The 21,466-nt window shown below is 35.5% G+C and overlaps 1 protein-coding gene across 2 annotated transcripts in view; it reads right to left on the reverse strand.

Moving 5' to 3' along the window:
• The window catches only part of TINAG (tubulointerstitial nephritis antigen), a 50,964-nt gene that overhangs the window by 23,706 nt on the left and 5,792 nt on the right, over positions 1-21,466 (reverse strand). For both annotated transcript variants that reach the window (XM_027455097.3, XM_038175923.2), the window contains exons 3-8: positions 18,758-18,821; positions 17,665-17,754; positions 15,920-16,034; positions 10,890-11,013; positions 9,272-9,422; positions 368-548 (exon numbers count right to left, since the gene is read on the reverse strand). In XM_027455097.3, coding sequence (XP_027310898.2) covers positions 368-548; positions 9,272-9,422; positions 10,890-11,013; positions 15,920-16,034; positions 17,665-17,754; positions 18,758-18,821 — 725 coding nt within the window. The remainder of the gene's footprint in view (positions 1-367; positions 549-9,271; positions 9,423-10,889; positions 11,014-15,919; positions 16,035-17,664; positions 17,755-18,757; positions 18,822-21,466) is intronic.

The following is a 21,466-nucleotide window of genomic DNA, read 5'->3' on the forward strand; positions in this document are numbered from 1 at the left end:
CAGAATGTTTGGTTTACCAAATGAGCAAGACCTTCAGAAACATGTTTAAGAATCACTAATGGACTCGATGATCTTGAGGTCTCTTCCAACCTAGAAATTCTGTGATTCCGTAATACACAGTTCCAGCTGCATAATTTCTTGCCTAATTCCTATAGGACCACAAAGCAACATCTCTTTGAAGAGATAACATAAAACAAACAAAAAAAAAAAGTAGGAAATTTAAACCAATTCTGAAAAGACAAAGGCAATAAAAATGAAAACTCACTCTATACCTCTTCAAGTAAAACAGACATATTTCCACATGCCAGATATTTTTTCCCAAAAGAGAAAACATAAATGACAGGATAAGTGCACAGTATGAACTTACTTTCGAGGAGACCCTGTAGTGAGAGCCACAGCGGTATAGCCGATTGGATTCTTCTAAGTCATTGGGGCATGGCCCATTTGTATAGTTTTGTCCATATTCACTTGACACATAACAGTGATTTTCACCTGGTGGATCCAAGTGATGCTTCCAAAATGATGGATAACAAGCATAAGATACAACCCTGTTCAGTTTAAAAAATAATATAAAATTAAAAATAAAATAAAATAAAATAAAATAAAATAAAATAAAATAAAATAAAATAAAATAAAATAAAATAAAAAGAGTATTTTAAAACTTGTTTTATTTCAAGTTTTTAATTATTTTGCTACTGTAAGTTCACAGAAAGAATTATTCTTCAAACATATGAATATGTCTGACAGTTTCAACAGGAAGATGTTTGCTTCATTTAGTATGTATGGTGCTTATGATCAAGTTTCAGTTGCAGTAGTTCTCTCCCCACCCTTCTCTAAATAGAGGTAGGATAGAAAATGTGTCAGCACTGCCCTTTGTCACCTAGCACGTTCACCTCATTAAGAATGCATGAAGGCTCACACTGAATAAGATCAATAAATTACCAACGTTTTCAACAGTACCAATTTGTCAAAAGTAGCTTGTGAAATGTGCATATTAGCAGCAGAAAACTTTTAAGGGAAATGAATCATTTTCTAGTTTTATCTACATTTTCTACAGGAATTTTGCTGAGAAGCTATAGGTCTTTTTGTTTCTTTCAGCTAAAATGTCTTGGAACTTACATTTTTCTCACAAAATAAAGAGAATATTTGCTCATATTTTCCTGTGAACTTTTGTTGACATAAAAAATCCTATATTAAATTTTTAAAGGTTTGGGTAAAAATAATTGGTCTGTTGGCAAATGAGTAAATTTTTTTGGTTCTTCAAAGAAAAGTCCAATGCTTAGTGGTTAAGCAATACTAACAGCTTAATTGATAGATACAACAAATCTCTGGAGTGAGTGCACCTCCTTAAAAGGGAACGTTACTACCTGAAATACATGGGAGATAAGTACAAGTGAGAACATGACCTGAGAAGGTGTTAAGTACTAAACTTAAGTAAGTTAATGCACAATCTGACAGTAGAGAAGTATTAGGAAAAGCATTTGATTATGGGTTGGTAACTGGGTTGCCTTATCTCGATTCATGGGAAAAATAAAATTCTCTGGAGTGTTGCTGACAGCAAGGACTTTGCCCAGGTTGAAGTACTGAAAAATTACAGAGAAAATGTGAAACTCAGAAGGGATCAGAGTGGTGGGACTTATTGCAATTTTATAATTTTACTGTTTTGCAATAATGTTTTATGCTTATAAAGCCAATGTGAGTATGGTTAAGTAAGGTTTCTTTATCTGTAATCTTCATTTTCCCATCACATTGTTCTTGACAGGGTTAAACTCAGGCTGAAGTCAGAAAGTATAATTCAAGATAGAGAAATTCAAGGAAGCAGAAAAGTATAGGCTTGTGCCTGGAAGTGAACACTAACCAAACAGAGGTATAGAATCATAAACCATAGAATCAGAGAATGGCTTGGTTTGGAAGGGACTTTAAAGATCATCTAAATTCAACCCCTCTCCATGGGCAGGGATGCTACCCACTAGATCAGGTTGCTGAGGTAAACTTAAATGACTGGTAAGCATGTGGCATCCAGTATTCAGAAAAGGTCAGTGACTATCCTGGGAGGATCAGGCCACAGGGCTTCTTCTGTAGGTTTCTGATTATTGACATCTGGACCCTCTTGAGGAAACTGAAATGACAGACCATGCTGTGATATAACAGCAGTATGTGTCTGCTTTCTGCAGTTCCTGAACACATATTATCTACTTTTAAGAAAAGTATCTATATCAAAACATTTTTCAAATGCTGAGAAAGTTTTTGCTCACACATACAACAGATATTTTTTACATATCACTTATTATGAATCTGCATTAATGGTTTTGATTTCAAGGTTTTAGATTTTAGTTATAGAAAATGACTCATTTTTAACAGTTTTAAATAAACTTGTATGTTCTAGAAAGATTATGTTTTTTAAACATTAAGTCTAGTAATGATTGGACAATTTCTATTGTTATGAAGATTTCAAAATCAGAAATATCCATTTACTGTAAGAATGTTGGAGGAAATGTTCAATAGAAAATCTGTGAGAGGAATTTATAGTTCTAACTTAAAGACAAATCTTTGAACTGAAAAAAAAAAATCCTCCGGATGACACTTCTCTAGGTGCAGGCTTCAAAGACTCAAAGGTATTTAACACTGATGCAGTCAGAGGAATGATTGTCGAAGAGCTATAATAAATCACCTGAGGTTTAAACCCATGCTAATTTTGGATGTGAAAATCTCCAAAGTGCTAAATCAAAGGAGCTTTGAAGAATGGGTTAAGAACCCTCATTGCATCCAAGAATGGAGACTGGTAATGAAAATACAGGGTAGTTACATGGAGAGGTAAGGAGGGGTTTTAATTCTTTACCTTGGCAATACATCAAAACCTTAATTATAATGAACTGCTTCTTCATACAGTAAATTTCTTTCTTTCAAGTAGCTTAACCTGATATATTCAGCCATTTTGACTGTTTGACTAACTGGATATCCTTTTTACTTAAATAAAGCGAAGCAAATAAAGCATATATTTAAAATACACTTACTAACAATATGAAACATTTAAGTAAAAGCATCCAGAATCTACCATTATTTTTTATATTTTTATGAGATTTTGGGACCTTTTGGTTTTCTACATTATAGCACTATGTTTCTAAAAAAATATACACACTTCTATCATGTTGCCGTGGAAGCATATCAGAAAGGCTCTTCTAAGGAACAGAATAAAATAGCTCACTGGAACAGAATATTTTGAAATGCGTAGTCCAATGAAAAAGATATATATTTTAGTAGCTCAACAATTATACTGAACTTACTGAATCTGAAAAAGAATAAAGTGCATTTCCATGCAGTTTGAGGCATAATTAGATTTGCCTGTATTTACTTAGTCATTAGGAATTTTAAAAGAAGAGCACACTCATGCTTCAGCTACTCTGGCATTTTCCCATTAAGTCTTGGTTATAGAGCAATTGACCCTTAGGAGTGTCTTTTTGTTTAGCAAATTGTTTCTGCCCAAACTAGACCAACACACTCAGAAGCTGCAGAAAGCAGTAACTCTGCCTACAAAAAAAAAAAAAAAAAAAAAAAAAAGGCGGGGACTGCCCATCTAAGGGCAATCAGGCTGTTATTGTTTAGGACTGGGAAGTCCTTTTAATTCATTCTGAAATGGCTGAAGATAATCTGATTCCCCAGATTTTAACTGGGGAAAATGATAACTGGGGAATGATAAGTATTTAAGCCACATGTATGTAGGATGTTGTTGTTTGTTTTAAAATGTATTATACTTTATTTCTTTCACTGGGTAGAAATAACACTTTGTTTTATATATATGTGTATGTTTTCATATACATATTTTTATAATGTTTATATAATGTATCTATATATGTAATTACTCTACTCACCACTGATCATAGCATTCCAAGAGAAATACAACATTGTTTCTGAGTCAGGCCTGCAAAGCAGGTAAGGTGGATAAATACAGCCCTTAGAGCACAATCCCTCATAAGCAGAGCAGAAGTGACTGCAACCCGGTGTAAGAAAAAGTATGACACCTGTCCCTCAGGTGTGCTTAGAAACATCACAGAAAAGAACAGAGGACAAGTGCACTCATGAGATGTGGATCTTCTTCCCCCTTCTTTCAGTCTGATTGCCCCGTTGGAGTTGTCACAGATTCTGCATGGATGGGTCTTACATTTATGGTAACAGAAGTGAAGCAAATGATTAACTGGCGTTCTGGATCTGGAACTGGCATTCTGGATCTCTGTAGTAATCCAGACTTGACAACTCATTCTGAAATAGCAGTTACTTTTGAATTCTTTCACTAACTATAGGTTTTGCCATCATGATTAACATAATTTAACATAAAGATTGCCTTTAACTCCTTGCCAAAACATCTATTTGTACATCCTGAAACATCAGTACAAGATTAAACACTAAAAACCTTTAAGGGAAGTGGATCAGAGAAGTCCTTGCCATAAGAGTCATAGAAGAAAAATAGAAACAAATGTTAATGGGTTTAAGCACACATATACATAAGCATATAAATAAATACTAGTACTAGGACCAAGCAACATCCGTGGAGAAGCATCATAAGCCTGTGGTGTTCTCACACATTCTTGGTGAATTCATGTAGTCATGTTATGTGTTTAGCTTTATCAAAATATTTCCTTTTTTATTGCATATATATCTGAATTGAGAATTGAGGACATAGTTTTAAAATATTAGATTATGTTAATAGCAAGTTGGCCAAACCTAATTAAAATAACATCAATACATGCATAATATACAATAATATCAATAATAATAATAAAAAAATTAATCAAACCCTGCAACTGCTAGGAGCCCAAGCTGTGAAACAGATCAGGTCCTGATTACAAGCAGTATTTGTATTCAAGTGTGTAACCATTTACTTCCTGAAAGTAAAATACTTCTTTCTGATTCATAAAGACTGTAAACTTTAATTTCCATTACCAGATTTAAAAAACAAACAAACAAACAAACAAAAACACTTCCAAACCAAATTGATTCCTCTGAAAATATGGCTTGTAATTGAGACATCTAAAATTATTAATAACTAGATTTCTTCTTTAATTAATGGGGGAAGACAGAGAGAGGAGAGAGTTAGACAGTAATTCAGCTCCTCTTACAGCAAATCTCACTGTTAACTGTTTGCTCAGTCTTTCTGAAAGCTCTCCTCACTGAACTTTATGGAAGTCTTCCTTTGACTTCACTGGCAATAGTTTAAGCCAGCACTATATTTTCCTGAAAATCTATCAAAAATCTGAGATAAGCATACTTCAGAAATCAGAAAGCCAGAAGCTTTAAAACAGCATTGAACACCTGCTGTGAAAATTTACAAGCCCACACAGAAAATCAATGTGTTTTCTGCCTATTGCAAGCTATGGAGATAATGAAAAAAAATATTGATTGTAATATACTGGCTCATAAAATAAAAGTTACCTGAAAGAGTGAGGAAACAAGCACCATTTATCAGCGCTCATTCAAAAAACGCTTTGGAATTTATCCCATAAAATTCCAATTTTTCATAGTCAAAAGCAAAATGTTGTGGGGTTTTAGCTATAAAAATGATTCAATCATCAACATCAGTGAATTAAATTTTTGTTTGATTTGTTTTGTTTTTTCCAGGTAATTTTTTTTTACTTTTTTATTACTTTATTTGCTCTTGGTCACTGTCAGAGACAGAAAATTAGACTAGAAGGACCCTTACTTAGACCCAGCATAACCATTCTTGTGCTCTTCCAACATCTCTCCTCACCCTTTTGATCTTTACATTAAGCTGTTTATTTGTGGCTAGAACAGTTGGAGGAGGATTTGAAATGTTGTCTGAACTTGAGCAACAAAAATCAGGATTTAGAAATATTGTTTATAAAAATGGGTAAGTAGAGATATTTTCATGTTTATTACTTTGATGGTGAAGCAAAAACTGGGGGTAAGCATGGGAGGCAGGCAAACTTCTGTAAGAGAGCAACAAAGCTGTATGTTTAGGAACTGGCTTCACAGGGCTGAGAAATCTGGATGATTGGCTAAGAAGATGAACTTGGACTACAGAAATTTCTTAGAGCTCTAGATAGCCTTCAAAAGTTCTTGATGGTTCTCACCACAACTGCCCTGCAAATTGTTTATTCAGACAGTCAGCTGCAAGACTGGTAAATCAGGCGAATAAACTGCAAGTCTGGTGTCTTGAATGAATGAGCAATAATACACATAGTTTGAAATTTGGAGTATAGATACAGATGGGTATATAGCAAAATGCCTCATACAGCTTCAGCATGCCTTGCTTTCTTTATAGAAATAAATTAACTCTGGTATGTCTAAGCTGCCTCTGAAGAGTGCTTTGTGTCACTAATCACACTGCTCCAGATGAAAAAGAAAAAAAAATAGTTTCTTGGTATGGGAAGAATCTTATTATTATGGGTTCATGGTGGTTATGCCCATACAGGGATAACAGTTGGGGGAGCAGAAACCCAGAAGGTTGGAGGATTCCTGCATTCTTTAGGGCTTTCCTTTTAAAAATTATCTCCAACTGTTGTGGAGATAATACTGATTAAAATGAATCTTTTATCTTATCTGCACTAGCAAATCTTGTGCTTCCATTCTTAACATGGTAGGCAAGCAAACAGTCCATTGAGAAAGAGTTATATTTACTCTGTAAAGAGCATGAGCTACATATTAAAAGGAGCCTGCTCTTTCTTATAGATACAGAAAAGAGTTAATTAAAATATAAAGCTATAAACTTAATTTATTCATGAATGAAACCTTTGCCTAAATGAGGTGCTAAGAGGCCTTTACCAGGGTGGAATCCATTACTTCCCACTGTAATCACTTACCTAGAGGGCCTGCCACTCAAAACTAGTCAAAACTAGTTTAATGTTGAAGCCCTGAGATCCTTGTCAGATCAAAAATAGTTCACCTGTTTAATGTATTTTGAAGACAAGCAGAATGATCACTTTGTATTCTTAGTGTCTGTGTGAATGACAGTGCTTTGGTCTTCATCTGGATCCCCATGCTACCATGACAACTGTGACGTCTGATGCAGCATGTCTGACATTCTCCTGATCTCTTCATGGTTTATTTGTTTGTTTTTAAAGTAAAATTAAAAGCTGACAGACAGCAGACCTGAGATCTCTCTGTCTACAGGTATGAGCTACATCAAAGATGGAATAAAGGGTGAGAGTGTATGAAAGTGAGGGGAAGTAGATTATGGTATGGAACAGGAAGCACACAAAAAAAAATAACTTTTACAATGTGAGAAACAGCTGAATTTAATTATAGAGTATATAACATCTGGTTATTGCAAATCCTCCTAGAAGCCATTTCCAGGCACATGAGGGTCAAGGACTTGACTGGGAACAGACAGCACAAACTTGCCATAGCAAATCATGCCTCACCATGATGAGATGGTGAGATGAAATTGCTAGCTCCATGGAGAATAAGAAGAACAGATGATGTAATTTACCTTGCCTTTAGCAACCTTTTCAGTGTTTTCTAGCTGAACTGGAGAGAGGGACTGGATGAGTTTCTTACAAATTCAATAACTGAACTAGGCTGCCATGATAGAAGGTTGACTGTTAAAGTGACTGGTAGCTATTTACTAGTGACATTCCTCAGGAGTCAACATTGTGTCATTTATATTAAAAGCCTTAACAGTGGGACATAATGAATGCTCAGTAAACTTGTGGAGGGTGCCAAATTAGTGGTAAGTGGTCAGTATGCTGGAAAGTAGGGCAGGGCTGCCATTCACAGGGGCATTGACAGTTTAGAGAAATGAGCTGAAAGAAACCTCATAAGTTTCAGCAAAGACTGAAGCCACATCCTACCACTGAGCCAGAACTTCACATGCAGCAGTACAGTCAGGGCACCACCCCTGTAGAAAGCAGTTTTACAGGAAAGTATCTGCGGTCTTGATGGGCAATAAGCTAAACCGAGGTCAGCAGTGGGCCCTCTTGATAAAGGTGGGCACACAATACTGATTTTGATCTTGCTAAGCAAGAACATTGCCAAGACATAGTGAAAAGTGGTTATATGCCTCAAAATGTTACTTGTAAGGTTACATCTAGAGTACTGTGTTCTTTTATGGCATTCCCAGTAAAGACATCGACAAGCTGGTCAAGTCCAGTGAAGGACCACAAATGTGCTTAAGGGGCTGAAGCATGTATTATACAAGGAGAAGCTGAGGGAGCTGAATTTGTTCAGCCTGGAGAAGGTATTCTAAGTGTTGCCTTCAACTATATAAGGAGAGGCCACAGAAGAGACAGAACAAGACTCGAAGTACAGTGAAAAGCTGAAAGGCACCGATCACAAATTTTACTAAAAAAGATGCAAATTAGATAAAAGAAGAAAGTTCTTTACTGCAAGAATGATCAAACACAGAGACATATTGCAGGAAAGTCTGTGGAACCTCCATCCTTGGAGATACTCAAGACATGACAGAGGACACGGCCCTGAGCAAGCTAATCTAATTTCAGAGTTAGTCATGAGCAGGACAGTGGACTAGGTGACCTACAAAAGTTCATTCCAACCTAAGTCATCCTGTAATTCTATAAATTTTTATATGTCACTTCAAAAAGTTTCTAACTGTTCACGCAGAGTTTAAGGGTTATTAATTTTGCTGAGTCCAACTTGAAGAAAGAAAGTTTCAGGTACAGTCCTTGCTATAGTGTTACATTCTGGAACAATCTTGATATAGCATGATTACAATTTGTTTTATATAAAGACAACTTCTGAAACTTAAATATTCAAGATATTGTCTTATGCAACCAGTTGCTTTCTCAAGGTCATTTAACATGAAAAGCCTGTATCTCTGATAGAAGTATAGATAAAACTATAGAAGTTTTGAGTGCATTTATGATATTTTCCTAGACATAAAAAAAAACAAAACAAACAAAAAAAAACTTGTATTGCTTTTCTTGCTGTTAGAGAAGTTACCTTTTTACTCCATAGTATTATAACTAATGACAGCATCCAGATATAATGAGCCTTGAAGAGGAGATGGGTGGTTTAAGAGTTTTCTCAGCAAGAGCTCCTATCTTTCTAATTCAAAATAGTCTTCATTTATTTCTTTGGAAATGATTCATAGCTCCTGGGCTTCAATAAGGTGTTTTAAAGAAGGTGTAAACCAGAAAAAGTGATTGTCCTGATGAGGTGATACAAGGTAATCTTACGTAAGCTGACCTAAGACAGAGATAAATGTTTCTATCTTGAAAGTTCAGAAATCATCATTATCACACGTGTAAATTAAGTGACTGTTTCAAGTTAAGATAAACTAAACAGATAAAAAATTTACCCATGTGTTTTCAGATATCTCCAAGCACCATCAATACTTCCACCATTACATCCATGCTGATTCTTGGTATCACAAGAAATCAAGTTCTGAACAGAAAGGTTGTCTGTGATCTCACCACCAGAATGAATTGCTATTCTATCTGCTGCAACACCTGTTTTGAAAGAAATTTTGTGTTATTAGAAACAAATAATTACTTACTGCTTTTTAGTAGTTACTGTGAAAGTGTGACTGAAATTATAGCATTATATTTTCTGTCTGTAAATATTTTTGCAAAAGAATTTGGTACTATCTGTCAGAATCTTAAGAGAGTTGTGAAACTGCAAAGCACCATGAGCAACTTCACTGTAATTTTATAAATCAATAGATTTACCAAATATCATCAAAACTTAAATATAAACATTAGATGAGACCTATAGAAAATATAGTCTGATAATTTCTATGTTTGTACATGAATATTCATCTACGTTCATATTCATGTATCTTCAGCAGAAGATACAAATACTCCCCACATCTCTTCAGCTGAATTTCCAAGTTCCTCTTCTTTCTTTTTTACCTTTTCTTCCTTTATGATTATTCAGGACTGAAAATATGTTGTGTTGTTTTTTGGTTTTTGTTTTTTTGTCTGTTTGTTTGTTTGTTTTTGGGGGGGAAGAATATTTGGAATTGCTCATATTAATATATAAATATGGGATTCACACAAAACTACTTCCAAGATAGTCACCTCAGATGTCTGAACTAGATCAGGTTGTCACAATTCTAAGTACTTACATATTTATTCACAGGTTTAAAGGCAGATTAATTAACTAAATTGTAAGTGAAATCAAATGACTTCTTTGTAATGTTGTTATTTAAAGAAGAAACCTTCACCCATGAGGACCCACTGGCCGGATCAAGTAATAAGGATTTATTTAATATTTTTTTCTCTATCTTTAGATATCTTAATAGGTACTGAGACTTATTGCAGTATGAGACAACTGATTACTACATTTTATATGGGAAAAAAGACACAAATACTCATGTCCATTTTTCATAAAACCAGAGGTTATAACGCATGATTTTGTTATTGACATATTTTTATACATAAACCTTGAAAATAATTTCTTCCACAAATATCTGACCAATTTCAGGGTTTTCATCTCATAGAATCATCAAAGAGATTGCACCTAATGTACTTGAATAGCAAGGGTTAGGCAATGGCAAATGCAGATATGAAAGTATATGTATAAAATGATGCCTTCTTGTTTTAAGCATTCAAGTTGAGCATGCAGTTGTGCAAGCAAAGAATGCAGATTTGTTTAAAGTTACTCCACCATTTATGATAAACTTTACTAGTCCATTCATTTGCTATTTTATGTCATCAAAAATTTTCATACGATACAGAAACTTATGAAAAGCAAAGAAAAATCTCTACCGCTTCTATGGGTTTCTTTGTCTTCGGGACATTTTAGAGGAAGAGGTGTAGCAATTTTAAACATTACTATTTGCTGATAAAAAGTTAACAGAAAATGGAAATTTTCATTGCTAAATGAAATTACTTCATTACTAATCACCGTACATTTTCATTACACATGTAACCTAGAATTATATTTTTAAATGGAGGTAAAAACATGAATATTACTTGCAGTTGAAAAAGCCCAGGATGCTCCACAATTTCGTTGATCCAAAGGATCGTGAATCCACTCAGGCCATGCATAAGTGGCTGCAAAAAACTCAGGAAATTTTCCTTCCGGAGGTGAACTTCCCTAAAACAAAATGTAGGAGATCTGTATTTGCTTCATTTCCTACTTTTGCCTTCAATATCTTCCTCATTTTGTTTTAAAAATTCTTAATGTTTGATTTGAGGAAACCTAAAGCATCGGCATCTGTGGCTTTCCAAGCCTCCACATGGCAACCACCCTGTCTGTGTGCTGAAGCTGCCTTGAGAGCCAGAGGCTTCTGGCAATGCCCTGTCTGAGCTGGAAAGCTGAGCTGCACAGCTGCCAACCTGAATAACCTGTCCAGTTTTCCTCTGATTTTTATCTCAAGCAACATTTCCCTACAAAAGATGTCAGTTATGGCCCAGATGGCATTTTTGGAAGAAAAAGCCATCTGTTGCAAACAGTAGTGAAGTCAGGTACCTGCTACTCTATTCTTCTTGACATGCTTTACATATTTCCACATGGCTGGCAATAGGAAATTCTGGTTACTAGTGGGGAACCAGTAGAGTGTATCATTAATTCACCTTTTGCACAGAGCTTTTTCAATTTCCAGTACTTACTTTCATTCCAGAATGAAAAGCCGTGACTTTCTTTCTGGTTTGCAATCTGATGTTGAGCTGATGAGAATTCATGGCCTGCTTAGTAAAGCCATTTGGACAGCCATTTTTGGCATTTTCATCTCTCAGCTTTAATTTATGTCCTCCACATTTTGCACAAATACCCACATATGCAAGAACCATCTGGTACAACTGCTAATAATCTGCTCTATGTCTGACATATCAAAATCATTGACCTGTTTTTTTAAATTGTTTAACTTTATGGACTGATTGCTTCTGCTGCACAGGGAAATAGGAATGGCTATACAAAACTACAACATTGGTCCATCCAGTAGCAATTTGTCTCAAACAATTGCTTGTAACATCTATTCCAGAGGAAAATACAACATACAAAATATGATAATCTGTCCCCAAACAAAACATTTACCATTTTTTCTTTGCAGGCTCGCACCCAGAAGTACAAAATCTTCTATCCCGGTCAAAATCCTTTATTTTATTTTTGTTTACTTATCCTTATTCTTCTAATTCTGTGTGTCCTTGCTGCACTATTATTCTAAATTGCTTACTTGACTTACAAGACTAATTACCTTTTGCTAAGATGATTTGCATATTTGTGCCCAGTTCTTTCAAGCTATCTCAGGACTCTTTGGCAACTGAACTTTACCACTTTGGCGGTGTACAGATAATTTTGTGGCTTGTATTGAGAAACAACAACATCTCCATTGAGCTTGTACACTTGGATTTCCTTCCCACATAAAACCAATTGTTGAGAAGAAATGTGTGAGAAAAAAAGGAAGCTTGTACATCAGGTCTTTATCTGATATTTGACTAGTATACAGCACTTACAGACAGAATGATACAGTCTGTACATAAACCCAGATTCAGTAACTCTGAAGTGCTTGAGGTTTAGCACTTTAGATGCAGGCTGTGAGTCCTAAATACCATTAGTCATTTTAAAAATATATTGCAATCTCGTATGTCACTTATGTTCTTCTGAAAATTTTACCTTCACACATAACAAACCAGTAATCTTAGTAAGATTTTAATCTCAATACTTTCACTAATTGCTTTCGAAAGCCTGCTTCCTTCAAAAGCTTGTTAGAAATATGTTACTTGCAACCACAAACGTCATGCAGAAAATAGCTGCTAAGCTAAAGATCTTGCTAAATTTTCATTAAGTTAATTATTAATGAACAAGCACAAGCACAAGATTTATTTTGAAGATCAATCGTACTGGCAAAATCACAGATAAATAGTGTTTCATTTATTTGATAAACCTGCTCACTATCAACAAGTAGACAAATAAAAGTTGGCAAACATTGCTTAGCATGTTTGCCTGAGCAATGACCATTTACAGTCCAAATGAGGTAGTTGAAAAAAAAAATAAAAAATTAAATAGACCTTTGGTCTAAGCCAATGTGTTAATTTATATATTCCTAAACTATTGCCAAAGTATTTAATAGCCTCAAATTGTAAATCCAAGAGCAAATCCCTTATTAACCCTCAGCCTTGTCATTTCAAAATGCAAGATTTTCCTGTAGCCAAAAACATTAGCTTTTTGTCTGAGAAATTGCTACCCTGATATTGAGAAGCACTGCTGTTCTGTGATAAATGGTAAGTCTAGACAATTGTTTCTCAATGTATGCTCCATAAACCACCATTAGACAGTACAAAGCAATCAGAAAAATGACTGGCAAACTATTTTTAAACCTTTGTATGTATTCTATGCAGTGAAGCTAGCAGTCTGGCCAAAATGGAAAGGTAGGGAGACAGATAAGAATACTCAGACTTCATCTGTGACTTCAGAAATATTAGATAGCCCATTAGATAAAAAAAAGGTTACTGAATTTGCAAATGTAAAAATATTTGTTTTGTTTTGTTTTGTTTCCACGGGGGATGATTTTTTAGATGTAAAATTATTTTTAATATAAAAAATAAGAAGGGGGTTTGAACATCACCCTAAGATTAAAAGTAGCTCTATCACAGAGCAATATTATGAAACCAAATTTGTAGCTGGACATGTCAGGTCAATGAAACAAATTAAAAACTCTACTCCATGACAAAGCACTGCTAAGAAGTAAGATAAAGTGATTAACACAGAAGGGCTTTGCATTCTTGAATTTTTTGAGTCTTTTTTTTTTTTTTGTCCTCATACACAATTGAATAAAGAGCTCCTTCTACACAAAAATGGTTTTGTCAAGCATCCCTAAAACACAAAAGGAAACGGCAGCCCCTTAGTTACCAAATGCTGTAATTTATATCCAAGATAGTAGACCATTAGCATGCTGAAGAAATGGCTTTTATTTCAAGTCAGAAAATGTATTTAATGATAGGTAACTATGGTTTTCTTTCTCCATTAGCAAAGCTAGCAGCTTTTAATCAGATCAACACTAGATAGAGCCAAAAGCTCCCAAACACTAATTGTAACATTTTTATCAACTAACTATGTGACTTTGGGCAAGTGACTCACAGTTTTCACACTAGCAAAATGGGAAAGACAGTAATAATCATAGTGCCTATTTTATCCACAGTAAGTAGTACCTTGGCCTGCAGGTAAATTAGTAAAACAAGTCACTTGAAGGCCAAGCCATTAAAGTTTGAGAAAACCTCTGAAAAAAAAAAAAAATATATATATATATTAAAAATCATCATTTCTGAATTCTCATCCTTTAGAGATTTTTACACGTTTCTGAGCTGTCACCTGGATACAGAAGCTTAATGGAAACACTTTAATAAATACTCACTTTTTTATCACTTAGGTGTTTGTAAATGCATTTGTATGCTTCACAAAATATCAGTTACAGAAAATTATTCATGGAAGGGGAAGCCAAAGCAAGTTTATCTGAAAATCTAGTAAGACACATATATTAAAAAGTACCTGGGAGTTATTTCCATGACTACTGTTGGTCTGCCAATTGGAAGAATTTGTCTCCATCCCTGGTGAGCCTGATCCATGCTATGATCTTTCTGGATCATTCAATGACAGTAGATATTGGGCCAGCTATGAAGAGATGATTTATCACATCTTTACCCAGTGGGCCTTTAGGTTCTGATAACTGCTGATTCACATGGAATCACCTACTAAGGTGATTAAAGTTTGGCTTAAGGGAATAAAAGCATGTTTTTTTACATTTCTGGGAAGTATTAAAATGTGGCAGATTGAAAATTTCCCGAGGCAGAATAATGACACTTAAGAGCTGATGTTCTTGAAAACTATAGAAGAGGACAGAATCAGGGATATTTGGAGCTTCACAAGAAGTTTCAAAGAAAAAACATTTTTAAATCAAAAAAAATACAAGACAGAAACCACTAGGGTAGGAACAAGAAAGTTTTAATACTTCTGAAGAGAAACCATAGGTAGACAATTGGCTCCTATACAATTCAGAATATTTTTTTTTGTAAACTCAAAAAATTCTCCAGAAGCTGGGAAAGACATACAGAGATTATTAGTTTAGGTTTTTAGCTTTGGTAAGTAGAGAGAAAGATTTCTTAGACTCCCGTGCAAAGCATGTGCTTCCAGCAACATCTATGACTTTCTGAGGGTTAAATGGAAGAATAAATGGAGCTGGATTTCTGGAGAAGAATGCATTCAGGCTGTTAGGGTTTCTGGCAGGGCCAAAGATATTTGGGCTCTGGCTCACAGATTTTGTAAAAATAGAACTGTTAGACAGCATGTGCCTGAGAAATGTTTCAGCAGAACAAAGGCTGTAAGTACTGCAGCAGTCAAAGAAGCTACAGGTAGCTTAATAACAAAGATACAATAGGCTAGACATAAAAGAAAGCCTACTGTATTCTGGGCTACACTGAAAGAAGCACAGCTACCAGATCGAGGGAGGTGATTGTTCCCCTTATGCTCTGCTCTCGTGAGACCCCATCTGGAGTGCTTCATTCAGCTCTGGAGACCCCAGCACAAGAAGGACATGGACCAGTTAGAGTGAGTCCAGAAAAGGGCCACAAGGATGATCAAAGGTCTCAAGAACCTTCCTATGAAGAACTGGCACAGGTTGCCCAGAGAAGCTGTGGATGCCCAAACCTGCAGGTGTTCAAGGCCAGGCTGGATGGGCCTTTGGGCAACTTGGTCTAGTGGGAGGTGTCCCAGTCCATGGCAGGGGCATTAGAACTAGGTGGTCTTTAAGGTCCCTTCCAACCCAAGCCATTCTGTAACTCTAACATTGATATGTGAATAATGGTGTACAGCTTCCCAGTTGATACCATTTTCTTTTGCTCCTCCTTGTTGAATGTCCATGGGTATGACTATGGCTAGCAGACTATCTCTGTGGCTAGGAGAACTATTCTGAGAGTTCCATATACAATATGGAAACATTTAGTAGAATAATAATCTTATAATTATTCCAATAATGAATATATTTTTTTAAAAATCACCTGATACTTACTGGAATTTCTTTCATATTCAGCAAAGAATGAGATGGAGGTAGTGTGCCCAGTCGCTTTTTGAAACCTTCTTCCAATGTCATTCCCCAGAATTGACTGTAGTTGTCAGCTTTCCATCTTCCTCACAAACAGAAAACAAGCAAACAAAGCCACCTTTGAGATATTGCTCATATGAATACCTTGCTCCTACTTTATAAGAGCATCACTAAAACTAACATCCAGAAATAAATGTTTCACATTATGTTTTGAGACATTCTATTAGATATGCATGAGGCAATCTTTAGTACAGGGTTTTCACTGCAGATAAATTTAGGCTGGAGCAACACAGCAGGATATGAAAAGTGATGATTTGAGGTCAGCATTGTGTCAGCCTGCAGCAGATGAGCATGCAATGCTTCAGAGAAACACTAGAAAATAAGGTGCTCAATAAAAACAATTATAGTTGTCTTGAAGTTGTGCTCACATTATGCTTCAGATCAGATGCCAACAGAGAACTAACAGCTTCACATAATGGGTTACTTTGACTTCAAGCTCTGGTGCACCAGCAGTGTTTGTGAGACACTGTTTAACCACACAGAAAGCCCAGCTGTTCTGCCTCAGTTTTACATTAACATTCAGAAAAAGAAACATTTTTTTATTATTCCCTCCCTACTCTACCTGAGGAAGGTAGATTAGCCTCAGAATCTAGCACTGACCCTGAAAACTATATGCACAACATAAAAAAAAAAAACTTACATTTACACACTTTTTGAATAAATTGAAATTGTTTGTATTATTGGAGAAGGACTGAACCACAGGAGAGAGCATTCTCTTTATTAATTTCTTTCTTGCTTGTAAACAGAGGTGAGATTCATGTTGCCCAAATGAGAAGCCTCATCACTCTTGGTCTGCCTGTCCAGTGGAGAATATGGACACCTGCAGAAGCTGGGTCATATCTCAGGTGGACTAAGCCACTCTGTGGTTATCAGGCTCCAGATGCCTGACTTAATTGTCTGTCCTAATTCAATTGGTTTGAAGCTCTCCCATGAAGATGAGCTACATGTTCTAGTACAGAGTGACAGCTTGAAATCTGTACACCTGTGTATGTTTCATTGGTGAATTTAGCACCTCAGCTGTTGGGGGGGTGATCACTATATCTCTGTCTGTAAATTACCAGGAGGCTCCCAAGGCACTGCTCTGATACCAGGGTGTCCTTCTGCACTACTGCACTGCAGGGAGCAAGAACTGGTAACAAGAAAAACACTGAACCTCACAAAGTTCTGATATCTTGGTCCTTATCTGGCCCATTCTCTTCTCTTCCAACACTACATAGAATCCTGGCATGTAGAATGATATTCTTAAGGGTAGGTACCAAAAATAAATAAATAAATAAATAAATAAATAAATAAATAAAATCTATCCTAAGCATTGAAGTGAAGAATAAGGGAAGATGATCTAAAGACCATTTTGTGAGGAAAAAATAAAAAAATAAAATCATATGAATTTTGGAGACTGTATTAGATAGGTGTTTACAATATTACCTCTTACTAGCATGAGACTTCCAGTATCTTTCCACTTAAAATTCTATAATCTGCCAGAGATTTAGAAAAATTTTACAGACGCACATTTATTACATTTACTATCATAGTCATGGGATGTAATTGAGGAAGGAGAAGACAGAGAGGAGCACATAACTTCTAATCTGCACTTACATACTATAAGCAATAAAGTAGATTACAACAAAACCTTAAAATAAAAGTATTCTCACCCATAATCTCCAGAATTGATGTTCTGAATCAAGTCTGGGCGAACAAGACATACTTCATTTGAACATTTCCAGTTACTTTGGAAGCATTTGCTGAAAGGGCAAGAATATCATTGAGCAGAAAATAAATTGTCAAAGGAAATATATGCACTTTTACAGCAGAAGGGAGGGGGGGAACCTAAACTATAAATGTCACAGTAATTACGAAAACACAATTTTACTTAGTGTCACTTCAGTACCTAATGAATCCTAATTGGAATGAGGTGGGAAGGTTTACAGCTTGTGGAAAACATCATCTTTAAAAAAAATAATAATAAAAAAAATAATAAAAAAAAATTGCTTCCATCTTTGTAAGGCCAAGCCTCACAAGAAAAAAAAAAAATAGAGAGAAAGAGTTTATCTCTAACTTTGGAAAACCAGAAAGGAGCTACATGGTTGTAGACACTCTGCTCCAAAGACCCTGGGACAAGTTCAAGGCTGGTGGATGCCACCAGAGCCCAATGAGCTGCCCTGGGTTTGGAGGTATGGAGCCAGCTTTTGGAGAGGAAAAGCAGGTAGGGCTGGGGCAGCTGACTGCCAGGGCCAGCAGCAGAGCATCCTGTCTGCTCCATGCAGATGTCCCAAGGTGGGGAATGGGATGTTCAAACAGTTCATCCCTTTCCTACATAAATTATATATTCTCCCCTCATGGAATAAAATTAGTGCTCATCATTTCTGCCAGAGGAAAACGTTTAAAGATATTCCCCAAAATTTGAATGATATCGGTTTTCTCTGTATTCAGGTCGATGTCCAGGTCTATGCCAAAACCATTTCCACTCATGTCAGAGCCAGCAGATTCAACACGGATAGAACTAGGCCAGTGGGGAGGAGACTTTAATACTCTAGGTTTTATGTCTTGATTAGAAAACCCATTGACCTCTTGCTATTCTTCCATGTTGGCTGTAGTTTAATTCTATAACATCTTAATACAGAATTACTCTGCCAACCATTGTGATTTGATTACATTTAATATGAATTTAGGGATGCTCACTAACATAATTCCTGTTTCATGACATATGCTAAATTAAATTCAATTTGCTGTTCTCTGAAACATTACCAGGAATTGCAGTTGTCTTTAATTATTGTTCCTTCTCCGTAATATCGGCCGTCTTTATAACAACCTGCCAACATAACATATAGATATGTAAAAAAATATTTTTTCTTGAACTGAATTAATTCAAAAATTTTGCTACTATTGAATTAAAAGGTTGTATGCAGTACACATACTTTATTTAGGTGAAATGAAACAACTATTTCCATTTTTTTTCCAGTAACGAAGGCAATTTGGTGAATTTTATTTTTTTCCCATTTACATTATTATTCATACCAAACAAAATCGAGAACAGATTCAGAACACTCACTGAAAAGCGATTATCTTTCTTACATATAAAGAACAACACAAATAAAATTATTTTCTAACAATACACCAATACATTTTTAATAAAGACCATTTTGAATAGGTAATTAAAATAGAATTCAGTTTTTCCAGTTATTAAATTTTTTAAAAATAATATCTGTTTCAAAACAGGTGTCATATTATGTTATTTTTTCTTGGCAGAGTTTAATTCATTTTTTAAAAACAAAGAGATCAGCTATTTTTAAATACAACACTCCTTCTATGTACATACCTTTTTTTGATAATAATTCACCGAGAAAAGACCTTGCATGTGTTATAAGATCTTCCACATAAACATATTCTTCAGTGTACTTAAGTGCCAAGACTAAAAGAAAGATGCCTGCAGTGGGCTTTGGATCAAATCTATAATAAATATAGTATAGTTATCATATGGGGCTCTGTTTTCCAGCCTTTTCTCATGTTTTCTCTGCAGACACTGGTGACCCTAAAGGTAAAGATTGCTTCTTCCCCTAGTAAAGGAATTGGAGAAAGGAAATCCAAACTTTTATTTTTTTCCTTCTCTATTTCAAGAAGCTTTAGCCTCTTTATTCATATTTCATATGAATAAGATGTTGACTTGCATTAGCATTATATCATGTTTTTTTCTTTTCAAGCATAAGGAAAGTTATTCTCCATCTCACAACGAGGAGTAGAGTCCATACACATTCACTCGGCAACATAGACCTCCTTTACTGACACGAGAGAACTTCATACCAAAGTACAGAAGTGGACTAGAACCAATTAGTTAATTATAAATGCCTATTTTGCCCTGTTAGCCATACAGCAGACTACATTAACTAGTACAGACATATTTCACTAGTACAGATTTCACCCAAGCAGTCCGAGGTCCAAAGTGTCTGCTCTAATTCAATTTCTGCTAGGAATTGAGACATTTTTCAGAGAGTATACAAGGCAAATTACTTAGGTGTCACAGTTTATCATAGTGTGCCCCAGTGCCAGCATTAGACAGTAGCTGGAAGGAGGCATAGAGCAAATTATTTAAAATATAACTAGGGAAGGAAGTATTAAAGCAGTGGTCTCAGAGGCAGGATGAAGTTTCATATGAGCTCAGCTAGCAGCCTTCACAACCCATGCCTGAGAAAAAAAAATGCAAGCCTGAACAAGTATAGAAGAAGCTTTCAGAAGATATATGCTTAAGGAATAGAAGATTAAGAACAGTTTCATTAGCCTAACCAAATTAAGACTTGAAAGGCCAGGAGTGCTGTCTAAATTTGTCTAAGATATTAGTGTCAGAGTAGAGATGTCTAAGCTAGAAGACACTGGTTGCATAAGAACAGAGGCAGTTTATATGGCCATGAATATATTAGGCTGGAATATTAATATAGTGGGAAATATAGTGAGAAATATGTGGGAAATTAATTCATTTGAAGATGCAGCCTGATGACTTCATGGGATCATATGGTGTGAAAAGCATGATAGGAATGAAGTGGACGTCATAAACCTGGACTTCCTTCCTGGTTCAATGTTCTCGAGTTCCTATAATTGTCACCTCATTTGCCCCACTTTTGTTGTAAGTAGTCTTGTAAGTGAAATGTTTCCAGATGTACACACTTGTAGGCCAGATCCTGACTGTGTAATGTAAAATCAATTAGCAAACTCTCTAGGCATCCCTTTTATACCAGTGTGAGAGTTAGTGTACTGACTCTGATAACACTTCTCGTACCATCAGAGTAATTGAAACAAAAAGAATAAATAATAAATGTATTCTATAAATAAAACTCTAAAATTCTCCTAAGAATAGTAACAACAAATCCAGAACTTCTATTCAGTGCCTAAGACAAAGTCAAAGCAGTTCCACACATTTACATCTGGAGTCCTCTGCATGGTGCAGACAGACACAGGGTGTACACAATAGCTCACTACTGTTGTGCACCAAGTCAGTATGCTGGGATGCACTGCACAGTTTTATTGCATTTCATTCTATCCCTTGTAAAGTACTGAAGTTTATTGGTTTATTTAAAGCAATATGACTCAGAAGGTACTGAAAGCAAAACCACAGGCAGCCAAAAGATCAAAATCTTCAAGGTGAAATGTACTTTGGTGTATGTGGTCTGGTAGTTCTTAAATAATTCTTAGCCAAAGGCAGAAGCACAGTCTCAGTTATTAAAAGTTAGCCAATATACTTATGGCATTTCTAAAAATGCTTCATAGTTTGCTTAATCTTCTGACACTCAGTCTTTTTTGTTTCTTCATTTTTTCCTTCCAATTTCATTCTTTGCTCCCTGTCCCACAGTCATTTCAGTTCTAGAAAGTTCCTTCTTGAGTGATATTTTTGTCTGCTGTATTTTGCCTGCTTTGTTATTCTCCTTTAACCCTTTAAATTACTTGTATAACAAATATCCAATAAAC

The sequence above is a fragment of the Anas platyrhynchos genome, chromosome 3 (genome assembly GCF_047663525.1).
Source record: "Anas platyrhynchos isolate ZD024472 breed Pekin duck chromosome 3, IASCAAS_PekinDuck_T2T, whole genome shotgun sequence".
NCBI classification, from domain to species: domain Eukaryota; kingdom Metazoa; phylum Chordata; class Aves; order Anseriformes; family Anatidae; genus Anas; species Anas platyrhynchos.